The sequence below is a fragment of the Elephantulus edwardii genome, unplaced genomic scaffold (genome assembly GCF_000299155.1).
Source record: "Elephantulus edwardii isolate Elephantulus edwardi_28Jun2011 unplaced genomic scaffold, EleEdw1.0 scaffold00336, whole genome shotgun sequence".
In the NCBI taxonomy this organism is placed as follows: domain Eukaryota; kingdom Metazoa; phylum Chordata; class Mammalia; order Macroscelidea; family Macroscelididae; genus Elephantulus; species Elephantulus edwardii.
Genome location: NW_006400086.1, coordinates 1,069,816 through 1,094,253, shown reverse-complemented (window position 1 = coordinate 1,094,253; position 24,438 = coordinate 1,069,816). Strand labels below are relative to the sequence as shown.

Genomic DNA, 24,438 nt, shown 5'->3' with positions numbered 1-24,438 from the left:
CGTTGGCGTTACAAGGTCTCAGCAATACAGAACTCTGCTTCCCTCCTTTCTTCCCACCTGTCTTCTCTGCTTCTGAGATAAGAACCATTTGTGTAACACCAATACTTCATTTAAGACAGACATGCATTATGTGGTTGTAATCAAACCTGATGCTTTCAGATGACCTACCTACACCTTCAATGTGGAAACAATGAAGAACAAAACAAAATCATCTAAACTTCTGGGCAATCCAGTTGACTTTCAGATGTAAGAATGGGATTCCAAACACTTCACACATTCAGCTATATGACAGAAAGGAAATCTATGGATATGGTATTTTGTGAATGATCTTTTAAATAAAAGAGAAACCTTACGTAATAAAAAAAAAATCTTTAGTTTGGGCCACGTTAAAGTTTAAACCAACAGTCTGACAATTTCACAGCAGAAACCTAAAAAGCAACCTTAAAATATTTACAGAAATGGTTAATGTCTAACAAACATTTCTGACCTTTAAATTGAGTTAATTACTCTCTCAAGCAGATGAAACTGATAGATCTTCGAAGAGAACATAGTTAAATGCTGTACTTAGATACGTGAGGTTTACTAATGTTTTTTCTAGGAACAAAATTGTTTTCCTGCTCATCATTAATTCTGATTTGGTGGCATAACTAAAGTTTATTTAAAAATCGCAATCTTACTAAAACAACAAAATTCAGTGTGAACAGTGTTAAATGCACTTCTCAAAGCTCTTCAGATAAAAGGATTCAGAAGTTATAAACTATGAAAACAAAGTCTAACAGTCATTCATTATCATTGGCATTTATTACATAATAAAATTGATGGGGACAGGCATTCCCCATAGGAAGTAAATACTGTAAATATAAAAATTAAAAAGAACTTTGAATGTAGTTCTTATTTCACATATCTAATGTAAACTCTTGGAAGCAGGAGTGGCATCCACTTCCTAAATATCATGCCACCAGAAACTCTAGGGTCTTTGATAAATGTCAATAGTTGTACTGGGGCTTCAGGCCATTTTTTCATAGGGTCGCTATAAGTCATGCTTGACTTGAAGGCAATCAACAACAGCAACAATATAAAGACAAGCTTTTTATTTTTCAGGTTTCCTACTGTGTTTTTGCTATTTTTTTCTGGTCTTTGGTGGATGACCTTCTGCTGGTATATAACGAGGATATTTCTTACATTCTTTTCCCACCAAATTTATCATCTCTCCTTTTTCTGTTATTTCATACTACATGAATAAATAGTAGAGGGTGAGTTCTTTTTCTATAAAGCAACTTGAATTCTATTTGTACTTTTCATTAATTTAACAATAACTCACAAGCTTACCACCTTAGTGATTTTTCATCCCTAGAAAAACAATAAAATCATTACTATCACCTACGGTTATTTCTCTAGCATTTGGGAAAGCCAGTTCTCTTTAAGAAGGATTCAAAATGAAGGTTAGAAAATGAGATGCTATTATAAATAAAATATATTACTGAATACTGAAATATATTATTTTTAAAATACATACTGCTTATTTTACTGTATTCTATTCCCTGCCAAACAACATGTAAACTACAGCAATAAAAAATATATAACACAAACACAGGCTATACACATGGATTTCACCTGATGGTATGCATAGGAATCAAATAGATTACATCTGTGGAAAGAATCACTGGAGAAGCTCTGTATCAGCTGTGAAAATTAGGCCAGGTTCTGATTGTGGAACAGACCACCAACTAATCATATGCAAGTTCAAGCTGAAGCCGAAGAAAATGAAATCAAAACCACAGTAATCAAAATTTGACCTTAAGTCTATCCCACTCAAATTTCAAAACCATCTCAGCAACAGGTTTGAGGCCTTGAACACCAATGAGCAAAGACCAAATGACCCATGGAAGGATATCAAGAATGTCATCCATGAAGAATTTAAAAGGTCGTTACAAAGGCAGAGGAGGAAGAAAAGACCAAAATGGATGTCAGATGAGACTCTGAATATTGCACTAGAGTGCCAAGAAGCCAAAACAAAGGGAAGAAATCAAGAAATTATGTAGCTGAGCAGAAGATTTCAAAGGGCAGCTCGGGAAGACAAAGCAAAGTATTATAATGAAATGTGCAAAGAGCTGGAGTCAGAAAATAAAAAAGGGCCAAATTCGCTCAGCATTTATTAAGCTTAAGGAATTGAAAACCAAACTCAAGCCAAGAGTCACAATACTTAAGGATACCCTGGGCAGAATATTAAAGGACCCAAGAAGGTTTAAAAGAAGATGGAAGGAGTATACAGAGTCACTGTACCGGAAGGAATTGGCTGACACAAAAGAATTTCATGAAACAACATATTACTGTGGTGATGAAGGAAGAAGTTCAAGTTGCCCTGAAAGAACTGACAAAAAGGAAGGCTCCAGGAATTGACAGCATACAAATTGACATATTTAAAAAAAACAGACGCTGCCCTGGATGTGCTAAGTTGTTCCAAGAAATCTTGAGGACAACCACCTGGCCAATTGACTGGAAGATATCTCTGTATTTGTTCCCATTCCAAAGAAAGGTGACTTGACAGAGTGTGGAAATTAATGGACAATATCATTAATATCACATGCAAGCAAGTTTCTGCTGAAAATTATCCAAAAACGACTGGAACATCACATCAACAGAGAACTGCCAGATGTGCAGGCTGCGTGGCACTAGGGATATTATTGTTAATGTTAGATAAATCTAGTACCAGAGTAATATCTATCTGTGTTTCATTGACTATGTAAAGGCATTTGAATGTGTGTATCACAACAAACTGTGGCTGACTCTGAGAAGTTTGGGAATCCCAGAACACTTGATTGTGCTTATGGACCAAGAGGCTATTGTCAGAATAGAGCAAGGAGACACTGCATGTCTCAAGATTGGGAGGGGTGTCCACCAGGGATGTATTCTGTATCCATACTTTTTCAATCTATATGCAGACCAGATCATCTGGTAGTCTGGGCTGTATGAGGAACATACTGGACTGATAGGCAACACAACCCTGCTTGCTGAAACTGAGGAGGACCTAAAGCGCTTGTTGTAGAAGATCATGCACTGCAGCCTTCAACATGGATTGAAGGTCAAAAAAAATTGTGTATTCTGCACTGAAACAGATGAGGGAGTGAATAATTTAAAAGCGATGTATGATAGGGTATTATGGTTATCACAAGAGTCCACAATTAAGGTTGTATAGTGGAATGTACTTGGGGCAGTGGGAGGGGTGCGGGGGGATTGTGTCCCAGGGAGGGAGTCGTTCTTTTACTTTTGAAAGAGAGGAGCGAACTTTGGGGGGAGTACTGGGGAGGGGGAGAGAAGTGCAGCAATGAATGAATGGAAATCCAAAATCTCTGTAAATGCTCATTAAAATTATTTTTTAAAAATTTAAAAAAAGAAAATGACAATACACAATATAAACTTAAAACAAAAAAAAATTTCAAAGACATTTTTACGAACATTTATTCTCACCACTGGGCCAATTAGCAGCATCATGATGGATGGTGAAGAGACTGAGATTGTTAACAGCTTTAGTTTGCTTGGCTCCATAATCAACACTCTTGGTACCAACATTCAGGAAATCAAGAAATGAATCACATAGGGACCTCTCCAGAGTACTGAAGAGCAACAATGTCAGTCTGGAGACTAAGGCACGACGAATCCAGGCCAGAGTCTTCACAATTGCTTTCTATGCATCAGAGAGCTGGACAATGACTAAGGATGATATAAGGAGAATTGATGCCTTTGAGCTGTGGTGCTGGAGAAGAGTTGAATATACCATGGACTGCCAGGAGAACAAACATGTTTGCCATAGAGAGGGTGAAACCAGGCTGCTCCTTGGAAGCAAGGATTCTGAAGCTTCATCTGACATACTTTGGGCATGTTGCAAGGAGGGACCAGTCCTTGGAGAGGGACGTCATGCTTGGAAGGATGGAGGGACAGGAAAAGATAGGGAAACCATCGATGAAATGGTTTGATACAGTGACTGAGATAAAGAAGGAAGGTTTGTCGGAGACAATAAAGTTGGCACAGGATAGAGCAGGTTTCCGGGCTGTTGCACATAGGGTTGGTATGAGTTCCAAGTGACTCAATGACACATAACAACAACAGCATTCCCAGCCAAGCAATATTTAAACTACATCAATAAAAATATCTCCTTTTGGGCTCAAAGCATTAATCCAGTTACTGCAAAGAGAATACAACTGGAACAAACCAGAGACAAAGATTTTGAGATAGACTCATTGGACTAAATTTTCCCCTCCCTCCCTTGATGGAAGATTGTTCCAGACACTAAACTGAGGACTTCATTAAGAATGGCATTATTACTTTACTGTTTAAAATTCTTCCTGTAAGGTATACACTACATATTAAATTGGCCATCATTCTTGTTAGAAAGTTTTTGACCAAGCTTAAACATGAGGCTTTGTGTATTTGAGAGTTACAACAAGCCCAAATCAAGATGGTGCTTGCACATGATTTCATTTAGAAAACATATTTTGTTTTGAACAAATACAGGAATAAGAATGTTTATACACTAATAAGGAGGTGGTTTATAGTATTTCATAATTTACCAAATCCAGAAGATAACGAAACATTTCCAAATTATTCTAACACACACTGATTGATCAAAGTGACCTCAGGACATCTAGGAGTGTTCAGGATTCTGGGCTAGATTCTTGAGTACTTTTAAGACCATTTTAAGAAGAATACGAACATATGGGACAACTGGAAATTATGGTGATTAATTTAAAACTTATTTTCAAATAACATATCCTTCCTTAACTCTAAATTTAGGTCTGAGATTTTAAGGGATTAACTGAAATCCAGGGAACAATGTTATCTTATAAACATTTACTTGACATTTTAAACTTTTAGGATTATTCACATGTGTGTTTATTTGTTATAAAAAGTATATATATTTTAAACAAATTACTTTAAAATGAATCTTTATCAAATAGCTTAAGGTCAAATCAACCCTGTATCTGGAACGAAAATAATATCAACAATAAAATCACAATTTGGCCGATCTCTGGGTGGCACAGCAGCCAAAGCATTCAGCTGCTAATCCAATGAATAGTGGTTCAAACCCACTAGCTGCTCCAGGGGACACAGACGTGACAGTCTGCTTGTGTAGAGATGTACAGCCTTGGAAACCCCCAGGTAGTTCTTCATTGTCTGATAGGCTTGTGTCATGAGTCAGAACTGACTAAACAGTGGTGGGTGTAATATATTTGGTTTATCCTTATTTTGCATAAATTTTAACTTATGTATAAAGTTAATTTATCTTATACATTGGCTTTTTGTTACCTCAAGGGCCATCATCATGTGACATCTAGGAAATTATTTGATTTAAAAAATCATTATCGAGTAAGGAGAATATGGTAAAGACAAACGATATTCTCTTGAGTCTTGACTATCCACACTTAGGAACAGACACAAAGCTATCACACACTAAGTAAAACAAATATTGTGATGTTGAGGGAGGGAGGAGACAGGGAGAAAAGAAATTCCAGACTTCAATTTTTTTTTTATCAATTTTATCCACAGTTTCCATCGGTAATATACATTTAGTGTTCCATTTATCTTTAAATGCATCAGAAAATCAATTAACATACATAGATCTGTGACCAATACAAACATTTCTGAATTCTTTCTAAAATTCAGTTAGAAAAGTCATTAAACTAGCATTCTGTAAAGATAATCAATAAACAGTAATGCATTTTTACTAATTAGTTCAATTCTAACACAGCCAACATCACTTATTTCTTTCTTGTGCCATACAGTAACAAAATTTGACAGACATAGCTATTTCTTGTATTTTGAGGGCCTAATAACATCTTTTTGTTTGATTAGTCAATGCTCATTAAATCACAAATCCAATGGAAATAATAGTCATTCTTAGGTCAGTAACTGATGAAGTAAATAAAAAATTTAGAATTATTTGCACATTTAAAAACGATTAATAGAAAGACATCAGAGCCTTTGCCATAGAAGAATATACTGTGAAAATACCTTAGAGGTCATTTGCAGTACAGAGTAAGTAAACAGCCACAGTACAGGCCACAGATGAATCCATTTTAAGTGAAAATTTGTTTCACAGTAAAGACGGCTCTGAGATTCTGGTATATTTTCTCTTTCAAGCAAAAATGAACTGAATATAAGGGAATTACAGAAAGGAAATAATGTACAAATTCACTAATAGTTCAATGATATGAAATAAGAAGATAATTACAAAATATTTAACTTACTGATTGAATAATAAGAGAAAAACCCTATAGCATAATAACTAGGAAAGCATTACAAATGATTGCTCTAGCCTTAATGGTCACTTTCTTTGTAACATTTTCAAGTCTCTACACTAAAAAAAAATCTAATTTAGTTGCCATCTCTTACCTATATTACCCTAGTTTTCATAAGGAATAATGATTATGTCAATGAGGTTTTCTCCTATCAAAAAAAATATAAAATAACCAAATGTTTAAAAATATTTAAAGTCATAAATTACAAATCATTTCATTTTTAAATCTTACATAAGATTGAAGAATCATATGTCATAGACGGTAAGATAAAAATCTTACTGCCATAGGAAACTTTAATTCTCTCAAAACTCTAATGTGATCTGTGGAGAATATGAAGAAATCGTATTCAGATTTAAAAAGTCAATTCAATGGCTTCATGCCAATTCATCTTAAAAAGTAGAGTTCTCCTACCCTCCTTAGCACACTATTTGGCACACTGGTTTTTGTGTTTTATATATGCCCTTTGAAATACTCAGGCCAATAATTTTAATAAGTTGCATCCATATTAAGAGGTAATAAGTGCAAACAATCACATATTTAGGATATTATACTTGCTTGGCTACTACAAAAGCATCAAGGTTCTTCTACAGGAAATTAAGTTACTCATTACAGCCAACGGTTTATAAAAACCCAGCATTTCTACAAACTTAAATTTATCCATGTCTAAGTAAAACAAGAATTTTCTCTAACATAATATAGATATGAGTATTTTTGTAGCAGAGTCTATCTCTAATTCAACATTAAGGATCATGAAATTTACGGGATCCACAAATGGCCATAATGGAAATAAACAACTACCCCTCAACTGCTGTTCTTTTATCTAAAACCAGGATTGGTGTAATATTCCTGAAACACAATACATAAACCGAAACTTTGGCAGTTTTCTCAAAATGTCCTTGACAATGAGCATTTCACTAGCTCTCAAAACCCTTATTTTTTTGTAAGGTTTTCACTACAGAAATAAAATACTCTGCAAATAATAGATTTTAAAAGATTAAATTCTGCAAAATTAAATAGCATAAATAAAGCATATTAACATTGTTTTCTTGACAACATGAAATAACCAATTTAAGGAAAATTTCAATGGACTAAATAAAAAAAAACAAAACAAAACACCCATACAAACCATAAATGTCACAATGTGAGCCTTACTTAAGTCCTCACATATTATTGATCTTATAAAATCTACTAAAATATTTTAAAGTTCCATTGACTCTATCAATACATAAAAAGAAATTGCAAAAATTCTTCAGACTATTTAAGAGTCGTTAATTACACAGGCATGAAATCAATCTATAGTACAACTGAAAAGATTTTGGCACCAACCTATAGTACTAAAAGAATTTAATATAAAATCAGAGTTCTGGTGATTTTTCCTAGAAAACTAAGACCAATGATTGAATAAATTGTGTCTAAATTAGGTGTGTATTAAAGAATTCAAACAGAATTATTTTAAATAAGTAAAAAATGTATTACCTTATCCAGCTATTTACTAGTATGTTATGATGTAAAAAAGTTTGCCTAATAAGATTATGAAATTGAAATCACTTTTCAAATTCAATGTCATTCTGCTTTTTAAAAAATAATCAAGGTCATTCACTGACTCAAGAAAGAGAGCATTTGAATGTATCAAGAACTCTTATTAAAATAATCCAATTTCCCTCACAAAAACCATCTGGGAAATTCAAAGTTTAATTTTAATACTTTACATATAATTTTTAAAACACTAAGGCTTGATCTAATTAAATGATTTTGAAGGGACATTCTTACTCTTGAATTTTGAGATATGAGAAATCACTTCAAAGAAATGAACCAGTATATTGATGATACAGAAATGTTCTATCAAGCTGTAGATAGCTGAGATGCCTTGATTGTAGGTAATTCAAGAAGAGCCTGCACTGTAACACCAACTTTCACAAGACCTCGTTCTTCCAAAATATGATGAGGTAAACACAATCTTTCCTGAAAAATAAACAATAATGTTGCACCAGTCAGTTTCTAATTGCACAGTAAAATCCAAGAGTGACAAGAGTCCAATATGAATATTTTAAAAATTATTTCTGTAAAAACAATTTCTATATTTTCTCTCATAAATATTGTAATTTAAAATTGGTTTATATCCTTAGCTCATATCTAGAAGACAATTACAAAGTTTGGCCTCATCAGACATGCTGTCACATCAATACTTCCTCCTTTACATCTGAACATGCCAAATGTTGAGGCTATGGTGGAACCAGAACTACTCTACACTGTGAGCACAAGTGTAAAATGACACAACAGTTGAAAAACTTTAATATTTTCTCAAATTTAAACATACACCTATTATCATTCTCAGCTATTCTAAGTGTTCATTCACTCAAGATAAAAGAACACATATAGCCATACAAAGACCTGTCAACAAATGTTCATTGCATTGTTATTCTTAACAATCCCCAGTGATACAAACAGGTCAATGGATCAACAAAAATGTACACACGTAAGGAATAAACTAGTTTCACATGTAAAAATATAAATGGGTAACCCTTGAAATGGACTGAGTGGACAAAGCCACAAAAATAAAAGTGAATACGATATAATTCTATTCATATGCAAAAAATGCTAACTAATTTAGAATAACAAAAAAGCAGATTGATAGATGCCTGAGGAGGAAAAAAGGTTCCCCCCCCCCAGTATCAAAGGGATCATTGTTTTGGACATTCCATAGCCTCCATCAGACAAGTAAGCCTGACAATTTTTACATGAGTAAGTTTTGTTCCAGAGCTCTGATGGCTTAGTGTGTAAGGACTTGTACTTCCAACCTACTGGCAGGAGTTTCGAATTCACCAGCTGCTCTGTAGGAAAAAGAAGAGCAATCCCGTCCCGAACAATTTGTTGCTGTTGTTGTGTACCGCCGAGTTGAAACCAGCCCATAGCTGACCCTCCAGCAGGTTTTCAGAGGCAGTTAATTGCATGGGCATAATCTAGTTCATTTGGTCTCAGGGTCACAGAGGATGATGTGTACATGGTCCATTAGTTCTTTCAGGAGCTCTGAGGGCATAGTGGGTTAAGTGAGCACCAAAAGGTTTCTACCCATAAAGATTTACAGCCTTGGAAACCTGATAGAGAGTTCCTTTGGGTCACAACAGATTGGACAGCAGCAATTTTAGGACTGGGTTAGTCTATGCATATGCTCCCTCTTTGTTATTCCAGACAGGGAGAGGTCAAGTCACATGTTAGGTTACTTGCAAGCTTTTAGGTTTGGTTTCCTCGACACCCGCCCCCCTTTCCCAAATAAGTCTATATATATTTGCTCAAAAGCTTTTAAGACCATAGGCACTATTTATCAAAGTAGAAGGTGACCTTAATATACCCCCAAGTCTATGGTTCCAAAGACCAGTGATTTCCACCCCCCCATGGGGTTTGGTTATAGTTAAAAAGTTTACAAATTTTGCTCCCTATTGGTTCTGCTAGACACTTGCATGGGTTTACAGCATACACTAATATAAATATAGAAATACCAGCCCTTTACCCAGTAAATATCTTCTCCTTCTCATGTCCCTATCTGCTCTTCCTGCCTGAGAGCCCATATATCTGCTTATAGATGAATGTTTATTAATGCTTATTAACTATTTTGGAAGCAGGAGTGGCATCCACTTCCTAAACAACATGCCTTTGGAAACTCTATGAACTTTGGATAAATGACAATAGTCATAGAAAGGCTTCAGACCTTTTCCCATAGGGTCACTATCAGTCATGCACGACTCTATGGCAATCAACAACAACAATGTATATAATAGTATAGTGTTCACCACTGTTGGCTCTATTTCTTGTATATCTCTTCCTGATTTCATTTTTTTAGCACTTTTGTAGTGATTTTGTGGATCACGGCCTTATTATATATTGCCATTCTCTTCACTGATTTAGTAGTTGTTAGGTGTCACTAAGTGTAGTGCAACTTATAGTGACCTTATAAACAAAAGATCTGAACCTTGTCCTATCTACTGCCATCCTCATAATTTCTGACATACTTGCGCTCATTGTGTCACTGTGTCAATTCACTTCATCAAGGGTCTTCCTCTCTTTTGCTGACCCCTGTGCCTTTCTAAGCAGATGTTCCTTTCCAAAGAATAACCTCTCCTAGCAATATGCTTAAAGGATGTGGGATGAAGCACCACCATTTAGCTTCCAAGGGGTACTTTGGCTGAACTTTCCCCAAGACATAAATTCTTCTTCTGTTATTGTCCAGCTCTCAGATGTATAGCAAGTGACTGAAAGACCACTACCTGAATCAGATGAATCTTAGTTATAAAATTGACTTCGTTGTTGTGTGCTATTGAGTCGACTCTGATTCATAGTGACCCTATGCACAATAGCTCTGAACCCTGCTCTATCCTAAGCCGATCTCATTGTCTCTGACATACTTACCCTCATTACCCCAGTTACTGTGTCAGTCCATCTCATTCAGGGTCTCCCTTTCCTGCACTGTGCCTCCCCCCTTCCGAGCATGATGTCCTTCTCTAAGTACTGGTCTCTCCTGGCTACTTGCCCAAATTATAAGAGACAGAGACTCAAAATTCTTGCCTCCAGAGAGCAGCTTGGCTTCATTCTCTCCAGGACAGTTCTCTTAGCAGTCCATATGTTCAATACTCTTCTCCAGCACCACAACTCAAAGACATCAATTCTTCTTGTCATCTTTGGTCACTGTCCAGCTCTCTGATGCATAGCAAGTAACTGCAATGACTATGGCCTGGATCAGGTGCACCTTGTCTGTTGACTGACATCCTTGTTCTTACGCACTCTAGAGATGTCTCTGACAGCAGATTTTCCCCAATGCAATTCATTTTTTTAAAATTTCCTGACTGCTCACATCAAGAGTGCTGATTGTGGAACCAAGCAAGCTCAAATTGTTAACAACCTCAATCTCTTCTCCACTATCATGATTCTACCAATAGGCACAGTGGTGAGAATCTTCATTTTCTTGATGTTAAGCTTCAATTCATACTGCAGATTACAGTCCTGGACCCTCTACAGCAAATGCTCAGGCCCTTCTCAGTTTTAGCAAGTAAGGTTCTGACATCATTGCTCTTCAGTAATTTGGAGAGGTCCCTGACAGCAGACGTTCTCAATGCTATATGTCTCCTGATATCCTGACTGACAGTACCAAAGGCATTGATTGTAGATCCAAGCAAGATGAACTCATTGATAATGCTAAATATTTTCTCCATCTATTATAATGTAGTCCAGTGATGAGAATTTTTTCCTTGATGTTGAGATATAATCCATATTGGATCCTATAGGTTTTTATATTCATCCATTTTAATACAAATCTATTATCTATTTATCTACTCTCCTCTACTTCACTTCCACTTCTGGTAACCTTCTAAAAATGTTTATTTCTGTGTTAGACCTTCCTTTAGCTTTCTATAATGTTGTTGTTGTTGTTGTTGTTGTTATGTGCCATCGAGTCGCTTGCAAGTCATAGCGACCCTATGTACAACAGCCCTAAATTCTGCTCTGTCCTGTGGCAATCACACTGTCTGTCTCTGACACTCCCATCCCGAGTACCCCAGTCACTGAATCAATCCACCTCATAGAGGGCCTTTCTATAATAGGGAATAAAAAATGTTTGCCCTTCTGTGACTGACTTATTTCACTCAGCATAATGTCTACCATATTATGTAATGTTTTACAAATTCTTCATTACTATTTAGTGTTGCGTAATATTCCACTGCCTGTATGTACCATAGTGTGTTTATACATTAGCTTGCTGATGGATATTTGCAGTTTCCATCTATTTGTTATGGTAAATAATGCTGTAATGAAAAAGGGTGTGCACTTATCTGTTTGTTCCATAGCTCCTTTCTTTACAAAATAACAGTAACAGCAAGGAGGAGGTTGCTAGATGAAATGGAGGGGAAAAAATTTAAATACCATACTGTCAAGTCATGTATGCCACTGAGTATTCTGACTTATAACCAACAGAACTTCTAACTGCTAACATTCCAGTTACTAACCAAGTGCTTGACTATTATACAAATAAGGCTCTGTAACTCAAGCATGTGGTTGGGTGTTTGGTCCCATCACATAAAGTCCAACTCATAACAAACCTATGTAAGCATATCTGAACTCTGTCCTATCTTGTCCTCATCATCTCTGACACACCTGAGCCCATTCCAACAGTCACTATGTCAATCTATCTTGCTGAAGGTCCTTCTCTCTCTCAGTGATATATGTTGTGAGATGATGCTCTGTCATCCTTGCCTCCAACAAGCACTGGGTCTTCACTTTTTCCAAGGCATATCTGTTTGTGTTTTTTGTAGTCCATAGGGCATTCATTACTCTTCTCAATGATCCCTCTTTGGTCATCCTTATTTATTCATGGCTCAGCTCTCAAATGCATAATAAGTGACTGAAAAGACCCTGGCCTCAATCAGGTGCACTTTAGTTTTCAAGCTGACACCACTGTGCCTCAGTAATCTGGAGAGGGCCCTGACAGAAGACTTGCCTAGCACAGTATGTCTCCTGTTCTCCTGACTTCTGGTACCAAATGTGTTGATTGTGGATCATAGTAAGGTGGAATTGCTGACAATTTCAATCTTTTCTCTATTTATCATGATGTTGCTTATCAGTGGTGAGGGTTTCTGTCTTTTTAGTGTTGAGATGTAATCCATATTGAAGTCTGTGTTCTTTGCTCTTCAGGAGAAAGTGTTTCAAGTCCTCTTCACTTTCAGCAAGCAAGGTTGTGTCATCCACATAAGGTTGCTGATGAGTCTTCTTCTGATACTGAGTCCACATTCTTCTTCATAGAGTCCAGCTTCAGGTAATCACAGTATTAACAGTTTTGAGTCCAAAATGACTCAATAATTCATTTTATTTCAATACCATAAGGTACATTAGTTAACTGAGGAAAGATGAGAAAGTAGACTCTAGAATTAATTATGATACTCTTTTAAAATAAGGTTAATAAACGCAACTTAATTGTGATCCACTAACAGTGCCTTGTCCTCTCAGTGACAATTTTTTAAAATATAACTTATAAATTCTGTTTTATAATATTAATTAAAATTGTTCAATGACATTATTTACAACATCTTAAAGAAGCCTTGCTATATCCTTTACTCTCCATCCTTCTTGAGGTTTTAGATAGATAATTTCAAAAGTCCAATATTTTTATTTTCTAGGTTCAGAAAACTTTTTAAAATTTTTTTATTTTTTTAATTAATTTTAATGAAAGTTTACAGAGACTTGGGGTTTCCAGTCATTCATTGTTGCACTTTTCTCCCTACCCACCCTCTCCCTCCCAATTCACTCTTCTCCTTGAAAAGAAAGAAAAACTCTTTCATTATTGTGCAATCTCTTCCCCCACCCCCAAGTCCACTCCACTATGCAGCCTTCACTCTGGACTTCTGTAATGACAAAAATATCCACTCATATATCCCTTTTAAACAGTTCTCTCCCTCATCTGTTTCAGTGCAATATACATCATTCCTCCCCTCCTTTTCTGTCTTCCCTCAACCATGATGTCAGTCCCGATTTACAACACCGGCCCTACGCAATATTTGTCCTTTTGTGACTGAGATATTTCACTCAGCATAATATCCTCCAGGGTCAGTCAATGCCACGTAGTATTCCACTGTACCAAAGCTTTTCTATCCATTGGTTTGTTGATGGGCACTCAGGTTGTTTCCAACTCTTTGCTATTGTGAACAAAGCCACAATAAACATGGGTGTGCATATATCTTCTTGCGTGGCAGTTCTGGTTTCTTTAGGATATATTCCCAGTAGTGGAATTGCTGGGTCAAATGGTATTTCTATTTTCAACTTTTTGAGAAAGCACATACAGGCTTCCATAGTAGTTGCACCAATTTACACCTCCATCAACAGTGATTAAGGGTTTCAGTTTCTCCACAACCTCGCCAGCATTTGATGTTTGCTGTTCTGTTAAATTGTGCTATTCTTACTGGGGAGAGATGATATCTCATAGTTGATTTTATTTGCATCTCACTTAGAGCTAGGGATTTTGAAGATTTCTTCATGTGTTTGTTTGCCATCTGAATGTCTTCTTTGGTGAAGTGTCTGTTCATATCCTGTGCCCATTTTGCAATTGGGTTGTTTACCTTCATCTTGCTGTGGTGTAGCTTCAGCAAACTTTTATAATTCTTCTTGAATCTTTCAATTTGTAATATTACAATCACTATTCGAAATATAAACCAATTCACTGCTTCAAATTTCAAAGTTTGTCTCGCTCCCTTCTACTTTGCTCTTTTAAACAAAGTGTAAATTGATAGTTGAACTGAATGTAAATCTTCCAATCAAAAGTGCAAATATCCTTCACTAAAGAAAAAGGAACAATGGTATCATAACCAAGTTGTAATATGGTCACTAAATTTTGCTTATTAAATGATGCTCATTATTAGCAAATGCCTCATATGTGACTGCTTCATAAAAGCAGCTTAGAATTCAATAGTTAGTGCAGTTAAACTTAGAATTTAGTAAAAGGTACCAAGGAAGTTATTCATTTACAGGTTCAGGAAGCATTAGTAATTCATTCATATACAAAATGCATCACATACTTATTTGCATGTAATAACTTAATAATTAATAAATTAATGATCATTAATCACAATTTACCTGTGTGACGCCCAATTTTTTGCATGCATCAAGAAAATTTTCTACATTTCTTCGACATTTTGCCATGCTCAGTTTTGGCTGAAAAGGAAGAAAAATAATTTTTCAGGTCTTTACAAACATAAATGAATCAAAGTTTAAAATTATACTGAGAATTACTACTTAACAACAATTCTAAGAAGTTCTGTTTCCTTTAGAAAATTTACCAATTTTACACAACACTTACCACTGCTGGTGACGGTACGTGAATACTAGCTACTGATCGTGGCCTTATGTGATTGGCTAGATGGCAAAGAACAACTCCATCCATCAGTGCAGCTCCAATGTCATCAGGCAGAATTACTTTTAACCTGGTCTCAAGATTCTATAATGAAAAGGGGTAGAAATTACAGATTTGCTACCTAAACACACTCTATATTTCTCCTATTAGCTGGGCTATGATCCAAAACATTAAAAAGCACTGAAAAGAAAATTCATATTCCTGATTCATATTCCACAAAGGAGACTGGAATGGTCAAAATTGACTTACATTTCGAAGTTGTCGTATTTGCTCTCGTTCTTCCCGCAGATGCTCCATCTTTCTTCTCATTGTAAAGCCAGGATCTGCTGCTCCATATTCTTGGCGTGATGAGCGGCTAAAAGCTAAGAAATCAGAAATGTCTTAACTTATTACTTAACAAAGTTAATACTAAAGCACTCATCAGTGGAGAAAGAGGCAGGACAAAACGAAGCAGTGCAAAATGACAGAAAATACTATTACATATCACTATGTTCTGAAATAGTTTACAGAATATATTTCAACTCCTCTGAATAACTGAAAGTAATCGAGGGAGGGGAAAGGGTAACAATTTCTACCAGCAAAGAGCTGTTCTTACACTATCAGAAAATTATGACCTAGAAGAAAAATTATTATTGAACACCATTTACTCTTTCACATTTATAAGGAAAAAGGAAATTCTTCTTTAAGGTCAATACAGTGATTCAGGACCAAAAACTATCATTCACTACCTTGCCAAGTAACATGGACCCATTTTCTTTTGAGCTTTCCAAATGTGAAAAGATCTCTTTTTCAAGCCACAACATAATGGAGTGCTATAATTAGTGCAGATTAGAAATGAGACTACAGTATATCGAAGGCAAAAAACCCGAGGTTTCAGGAGCTTGAAGGCAAAGAGGAAGAGAGAAAGAAGTGGGGACTGGGTATTGGAAAGACAAATAATGTTAAGAGAAAATTATTTTTTGGAGAGCGGAAAGAATTAATGTGTACTTAAATCTAAGGAACAATTCCATTGAATTGGGAAACCCATTTCACTAGAGAACCAGTACATTTAGTTTATATAACATGTACTTACCTGATCTAGGCTTCAAGCCAAAGGGGCCATGTGAAAAACTATCAGTTTTATCATATTCCTAAAACCAAAAAAAAGTAAAATCTTGTTTTCTTTCAAAAGTATCAAGGTGTTATTCTTATCCAATTTTGAGAAGTACTTATTTGTTCTACGATTAGTAGTAAAAGGTGACTTACACTTTTAATCAAAGTACCACATTTCAAAAAGTCACTAAGTACTTAGTTCACTTAATCATAGGTCTCTCATAGTATAAAGAACATGGAAAAGGAAATCATTACTGAAGTATATAAAGATATGAAAATCCTGCTATGAGTCTTCCAATTCAACAGCGTACAATAACAACACAATTCTTTTTATAAGGCAAACTATTTTAAAGTCTCACCAAAAGTCAAGTGGCAATTAAAACCGAAATGAACAAGTAGCTTTTTTACAGTATCTACTAAGAGTATACTTATGTACTTAGTGTATAATCTGAGGGAAATCAAGGTATTCATACTAATACAGTTTGCCAAGTGAGAGATTACAAATCTCTTCTATTTAAATATACACTGGAATACTATGCAGCATGCAGGAGCAATATTTTGTAAATTAGTACCTAACTTGGGAGGAACTGGAAAGATTTATGCTGAGTTAAATAACTCAGTCCCACAAGGATAAATATTGTATAAAACCATTATTGTAGAATGAGTATAAGGATCCAGGAGCAGTGGGAAAGTTTGGAGGCAGACGGATGAGGATGTGCAGGGAGAGGGGGGATTAATCATGGGGTGGTACAACTTGATGGGTGGGGGGTGAGGGAAATGGAAAGAATATATTCTTGAAAACAATGTATTCAAATTTTGTAAATAAACTAGTAAAGAATTTAGAAAATTAAAAATTAAAAAATATGCATTGCTATCAAGTGCTTTCAGATTGATATGCTGTGAAAGAATGATGGTACACTTTCAAAAAACCAAAACGTGGAGTCAGAAAGTCTATGTCTTGTGCAAAATATTTAATATTTTGTGACTACTTCTTTAAAATGTGGTTTTGGAGCTTAAAGTGACAACTTAAATAAAAGCAAATTACAATCTTAATTATTAACTAATTACAGTCTCAGCAGCATTTCATTTAATCTGCAAAATTTTGTGAACATGTAGGGCCTGAAGAAGCCCTGGTGGCACAGTGACTAAGCGCTCAGCTGCATGCTGGTTCACTCACCAATCAGTCAGCATGAGAAAGATGTAGCAGTTTGCTTCTTCAAAGTTTTACAGGTTTTGAACACACTCTGCTCTGTCCTATAGTGGTGCTTTGAGTTGGAAATCAGTTTGCCAGCAATGCCTTTGAGTTTAGGTTTTGGTGGGGCTTTAGTCACTTCTCTGCTATTTACTGACTCTGGTCTTTGGGAAAGTGACTGGTTTCTTCAGCTAGAAAATTATGAGGTTGATACCTACCTTATGAAACCTGAGTTAGACTCAAATGTACAATTACACAATTTGCTAACTGCAAAACAGCACACTATTTTTACCATTTCCATTTTATAGATGAAACTGAAGCAATTAAACTTCTGTTGATTAAATCATCTGTTGTTTAACATGTGATAAGCAGTTTAAGCTGAACACTATTAAAACATATGCTCATCATCCTTTCCACCTGCAACTTTCATGGTGTGTCTTCATCATTTGGTTTAAAGACACAAGTCCACCTGTCCAGCAGCAAGCAAAATATTTTCTAAAATATTGATGAGGTTGGCATTAATATTCTCATCTGTGAACATAGATATTTATAAAACAAGAAGGCAAATAAGTGCTGACGTGCATTTATTGGTCATAACTGAAAAGAAAGGATTAATAAAGCATGAAAGAACAACTTTTAGGATATTCTATTTTAAGTTTGTTTTAGGATTTGTGGGGTTTTTTCCTAAAAGAATTTATAAAACTTTGCCATATAAATAGGTTAGGAACACATTTATCACACTTGTGTTCAAATGCATTTAGATGACTTATAATAAAATTAATCCCCGAAAACAATATCTTGGTGTTTTATAAAAACCACTTATATGTATAACAAAATAATACTTAATCACGTTTATGAAGTTAATTTTAATGGACTCAACATTTATGTCTCCAATTCAACAAATAAATTCATAATCATGTATTTATAGTATAAATATACTTTCAGAATACTCAATAAGGTCATCTGAGGTAGTAACAATATTAATTAGAGTATTTTAAATTTATCTTTTCATAGAACTATTAGCTAGTAAAACCACAAAAGAACTTGACTGATATATTTCAAAATGTAGCCTTCATATGTTCTTATTCTTCCAGGGCCTTTTCCCTTGGGTCTTTAACTCCAGGAGATGTGTACCCTCTTGTCGATAGGAACAACCCACAACAGGAATGTTTCTCGTGGAAAAAGGACACTTCTTTTGCATTGCTTTCACGCCTAACTGGTTACAAGAAAAACCAAAGGCCATTGCACAATGCTGAATTACTTTTATTCTCAAATTTAAAGTTTAAAACTCATTCTTCAAATCTATCATTTATTTCAAAGTATGAATGCATCAGACAACAGAGTTAAAAAAATGAACTCATCCTGAGATCATACGCACTTTAAACTTTCAATTCCTTAGCAAAGAATTAGCATCTGCTATTAATATTTATCCCAAAAATTGTGCAGTTAGAATGTTCAGAGACTAGAAGGTTTGTACAAATAAACTACAAATTATTTTAAAAAATATTTAAGTGAATAAATCACAAGAGAAAGAGATGAGGTTAGAAAGAGGCAAGGAAGAAACCTACAAATACACACATACAAAAACAGAACTTGTACCTCAGATGACACTGGAGATTGTGGTGACATATTAGCAATATCACTGTCTTGCTAAAATATAAAAATAAAAAGATGAAAGATGAAATTAAAACATAAATGATGATTTAAACGTATAAAAGAAAAACAGATTTTTTTTCTTGATCAACTTTTACAGGAAGAATCTAAAATATACTATCTAGCCCCTTGCTATACAAGTGTGGTCTGTGACCCATCGGCATTAGCAAACCTTGAGTGTTTGTTCCAAAAGTAGAATCTCAGGCCACACTCAAGCCTGACTGAATCAGAATTTTTTCATTCCGGCAAATTCACCAGGTGATTTGTAAGTATAGTTTTAAAAACAATGATCTACTCACATCAAATATTTTCTCATCAATGTATTTCCTTTAAATTTCACTGATCAAAAAATTTTCAAATTTGTTTTTAAAAGTATACATATGTTTAATCCTGATAATAAACAGTAATGATGTATCATAATCTGACACATGTATATGGAAACCTGCAAAATATCAAAAAGCAAATTCATCTGGGAAAGTCTATGTTATCTAATAGTGGTTTGGGAAGCTCTGGTAGCATAGTCCATAGGGCCCTGTGGTGTTAACCCAAACTTGGCACCTCTCTGGAAGTTCAAATCCAGCAATGGCTGGGAGAAGGATGAGTGACCTCCTCCTATGGAATTTGTAGCCTCTGAAAACCCACTAGAGAGTCAGTTTTGAGTTAACGTTGAGTAAATGGTAACGAACTGAGATTTTAGTTGAACGGGGTAATGAGGGTAGGTGCGTCGCAGTCAGTGAGACTGGATCAGGATAAGACAGGCTTCAGAGCTGTTTTACATAGCGTCACTACGAATCACAGGTGATCTGACGGCACATAACAACAACAACATAGGTTTTATAGGATTATCAAGAACTTTTTTTATCCATTTCAATGAACATCTACAGAGATTTTGGACTTCTATTCATTCATCGTTGCACTTTTCTACCCGCCCACCCCACCCCAGGATTATAAAGAATTTTACTGCATAAAGAGCACTAAATCATTCCTGACGTTTTTAATTCTACAGCCTAAGAGAGCAAGAGCTCTGGTGGCCTAGTGGTAGGGAGCTGTAATGCTAACCTGAAGGCACATGGTTCAAATCTGCAATCTCCTCCTGTTGTAATTACCTGCCTCTGGAGGGTCAGCTGTGGGTTGGTTCTGACCCAACAGTACATAACAATAATAACAGCAGCAGCCTAAGGGAACCCCACTTGCCAAGAGATTACAGAGTTGAATTGCCAACTCAAAGGCAGGTGGTTTGAATCTGCCAACTGTTCCAAAGGAGAAAGATAGGCAATCACCTCCCATGCAATTCTGAAAACCTGCTGATGGGTTATCTATGAGTTGATTTCAACTGAACAGCAATGTTGAGCTGGCTGAGTTGAGCTGGTGGTAAAAGTGCTTGATGATTAAATAGAAACATTTTCAGTACTAACCCACTCACTGCTCTGCAGGCAAAAAATGTGACAGTGTACTTCCACAATAACCTATAGGACAGTGGACTCAATGATAATAGGTTTGATTTAGTGTTTTTGTTTCTACTGACTACAAAATACAAACAACCTGGCATTTAACTTGCCATGTGCATACCACCTAAGTGCACACGTAAGGTTAAATGTCAAGGTATATGACATTTATGGAATGTAGAAATGTGTATTTCATATTTATGATGCACACAGTGAAACAAATTTATACAAACAAGATGGCATGTATAAAAACCAAATGTTTACTGACTTATGTGTCAGACACTGAGAATAAGTTAGTAAACTATCCATTCCAGGACAGTTTGCTTCTGAGATCTCTCAATCTAGGAAACAGAGAGATTCAAACATACAGGTAGCATGAACTTTTCAGTCTAATGTCAGAACTAAATGTACAGCATATCATGAGATACAGATTAGGATAGAATGTAGAATAATGGTAGAGAAAAGCAAGTAAGTATGGTGTTCTGAAAAAGTAAAAACTGAATCAAGTAATTGAGTGTTTACTAAACTGAAGAAAGCAACGTTTCAAAATTAATGTATAACAGGAACAAAATCATTGAAAAAAATACATAGAAGGATAAACACAGAAAACCTTTAAGTAGTTCTGGATCACTGGAGAGTAAAGTGAAAGGATGGGCAAGTTTTGAAATGCGGATGATGAAGGTTTCTAGACGAAGGAATGGCTTGTTCTTTGAAACCATCGTTCTGGCTGCAGTAAGGAGAACAGATAGGAGAAAGAGAAGTGTAAAGAAGCTATAGTAGTGTTTTCAGCAAGAAATGATCAGGGAATGTGCCAAAGGGTAGAAATGAAAATGAGGAATAGATTAAAAATATATCTGTATAAAAGATGCCTAGTAGATGTTGGCGACTTATTATTAGATGCTGCAGTCAAGAGTAATAATATGGGGAGGAGGGTGTTCAAGCTGAAACCACTACCTCAGGCGTTGACACCGTTTTCTGCAGAAGTCAAAACTGTAAATATATTGGGTTTTGTGGGCAATACCAGTCACAGTGGTAACTATTCAACTCTGCACACTGGCACACAAGGAGTCACAGATAAATGAATGCAGCTGTCTTCCAACAAAACTTTACACAGATGGCAGACTACAATTGGCTCATGGACTGGACAGCTTGCCAATCCCTGCTCTAGTTGAATGGTGGAGGGTGCCAATCTTAGCTGCACATTAAATTCACAGAAGAAACATTTTAAAATGGCATTGCCTAGGCCAATACATTTAGAGTGTTTGGGAATGAGACTGAGGCAACAGTATTTTCCAAAGCTCACCTGGTAATTCTAACACGCAGGCAAGAGTGAGAACACTGCACTATTATATATTGACAATGAATAGATATGGTTATGATTCTATGCAGGTAGAAAAACAGATACAAGATGAGGGATTGAAGCTCAGGGGACAAGGTGGACTACAGAAATTAATTGGAGAGGCATCAGCATGTACACAGGTGTTATTCTCTGAAGTCTTAAGAGTCACCTAATAAATCATTTAGCAGACCACACCCAGAGGAACAGTATTTTGAAGACAGGTTGGGGTTGGTGAATTGATTGTGCTCACTTACATGTTAAAACTATCAAATGGACTCACATAAAACATGAAATTCATGCTTAATGATTAATTATTGGCATAACTGCATGTCATTTATCCCAATAAATACTACTCCAGAGCCTATAGAGAGATGAACATCTAGGCTGGGGAAAGATTAATGTGACTATATTAACTATTTACCCTGTGCTATTACAGTACCTGAACACAAGGACCAACAACTTAACATCCAACATCAAATTTGGTCAAATATTCTTCTAAGTGGCCTAGTACTGGTCTGTCCATTTGCTGTACAGAGGTAACTCATAGTGGCTGTGATGCTAAACACTGACACTGATGTGTCAAATGCGATAATGGTTATCCATGGTGGACAGTGTTTGGTGGCGCTCCCTGATTAAAACAAGCTTGGAAGCAGGAGTGGCATCCACTTCCAAAATGGCTTGCCTCCAGAAACCCTATGAACTTGTAGAAACGATGAAAGTTACACAAATTTTCAGGTCTTTCGTTCATTGGGTCTATATGAGTCACCTACGATTCGACAGCAATTAACAACAACCTTCAACCAATGACAGTTCAAATCATGTCAGTCAGTTTAAAGACTCAGGTGTGCCTGACTCAGGCATGGTCATTTCAATCACTTGTATTGCATCTAAGAGCTGGATAATGAATAAGGATAACAAAAGAAGACTTGATGTCTCTGGAGTGTGGTGTTGGAGAAGAGCACTGCATTTTCTATGGACTGTCCAAAGAACAAATGGATATATCTTTGAAAAAGTGCAGCCAGAGTGCTCCTTGGTGGCAAGGATAGTGAAGCTTCATCTCACATCATTTGGGCATGTTGCTAAGAGAAATGGAGGGTCAAAAAAAGAAAGGAAAACTCAACAAGATGGATTCACACAGTTACTGCAGCAATGGCCTCAGAGATGAGGATGGCACAGGGTAGGATAGGATAGGATTCAGATCTGTTATTCCTACGAGTAGTAGTCAACTCGATGGTATCTAACACCACCACCACCACCCTTAACCAGAAATAAATAAAGCTTATTTATTCATGGTGATAAAAATGTTATAATTTTAATAATGCTATGTGAAATGCTATGGTAGAAAAATCAGCTTAAAATTTAAAATGGTAAATAGGATTTATGGGAAGAGATTAATAAATTCCTTGAAAAAACACTACTGATCATCAGGTTGATTTGAGAAGATAAATGATAGTGAAATGACATAATTAACATTAAAAAATTATCAATCTAAGATGAATGATGTTAAAATTCCAAAACGAAATTATTAGAAATCTTATTCTATAAAATTTGACTAAATTTATAATTTTTTAACAACCATTTTTTTATTATCACGGAAATCACATACATTAAATCAATGGTAGAGAAGCTGAAACATGGATTGCACTGATTGGTCCGATTAAATATGAAAAGGAAACATGCCAAATCATTGCTATTACCCTCTTTTCTCACCTCATCATTTTCATTGCCACTTGAACTCTTCCTTGATGATTTATACTGAAAAATATTGAAAGTACATATTTATTTCTCCTTGAGCACATTAATTCACGCCAAGTATAGGCAATGTTCATTGACAGTTTTATGAAATTATTTTACACACATTTTAAGGAAATAAATTAACCAGAAATACTACTATTATTGTTTGTTGCTAGATTCTGTTAAGTTAGTTTCAACTCTTAGCTTATAACTCGTTATGTACACAGGATGAAATATTGGTAATGACAATGTTGTTATGTACCCTCAAGTCAAAGCTGACTCATAACTGATCCTCCGGCAGGTTTTCAGAGCCTATAAATTTCACAGGATGACATTTCTCATCTTTCTCCTGTGGAGTGACTGGTGGATTCAAACTGCATACCTCACCACTATGCCACCAGCTGGCAATTATTATAGCAGCATTGCTGATGTTGTTAAATACCACTGAGTAAGTATCTAAAATCCAGTTGGATGGCAAGACTGATAGTGACCCCAAGTACAAGAGTGAAATGAAATGTGGTCACAGTGTTACAGCCACTTTGTCAATCCACCTTGTTGACGTTCCTTCTTTCTTTTCACTTGTTGTTGTTGTGTACCATGGAGTCGGAACCAACCCATAACTGACCCTCTGGCAGGTTTTCAGAGGCAGTTAATGGAACAGAAGGCGACTTCCCATCCTTCTCCCATGTAGCAGCTGGTGCCCTCAAACCGTGTGCCTTTGGGATTGCAGCCCACTATTTTACTGAGGATGTGCCTGGAATCATTAATGATCACAATTCATTCATTAAGCTCTGGTGGCC

The 24,438-nt window shown here is 35.8% G+C and overlaps 1 protein-coding gene across 1 annotated transcript in view; it reads right to left on the bottom strand.

The window, feature by feature from the left end:
- Positions 1-8,138: 8,138 nt before the first annotated feature.
- The window catches only part of LRCH2 (leucine-rich repeats and calponin homology (CH) domain containing 2), a 169,876-nt gene continuing 153,576 nt past the window's right edge, over positions 8,139-24,438 (bottom strand). The window contains exons 14-20 of the mRNA XM_006901583.1: positions 23,615-23,659; positions 19,067-19,117; positions 16,256-16,313; positions 15,433-15,545; positions 15,130-15,267; positions 14,907-14,984; positions 8,139-8,258 (exon numbers count right to left, since the gene is read on the bottom strand). Coding sequence (XP_006901645.1) covers positions 8,139-8,258; positions 14,907-14,984; positions 15,130-15,267; positions 15,433-15,545; positions 16,256-16,313; positions 19,067-19,117; positions 23,615-23,659 — 603 coding nt within the window. The remainder of the gene's footprint in view (positions 8,259-14,906; positions 14,985-15,129; positions 15,268-15,432; positions 15,546-16,255; positions 16,314-19,066; positions 19,118-23,614; positions 23,660-24,438) is intronic.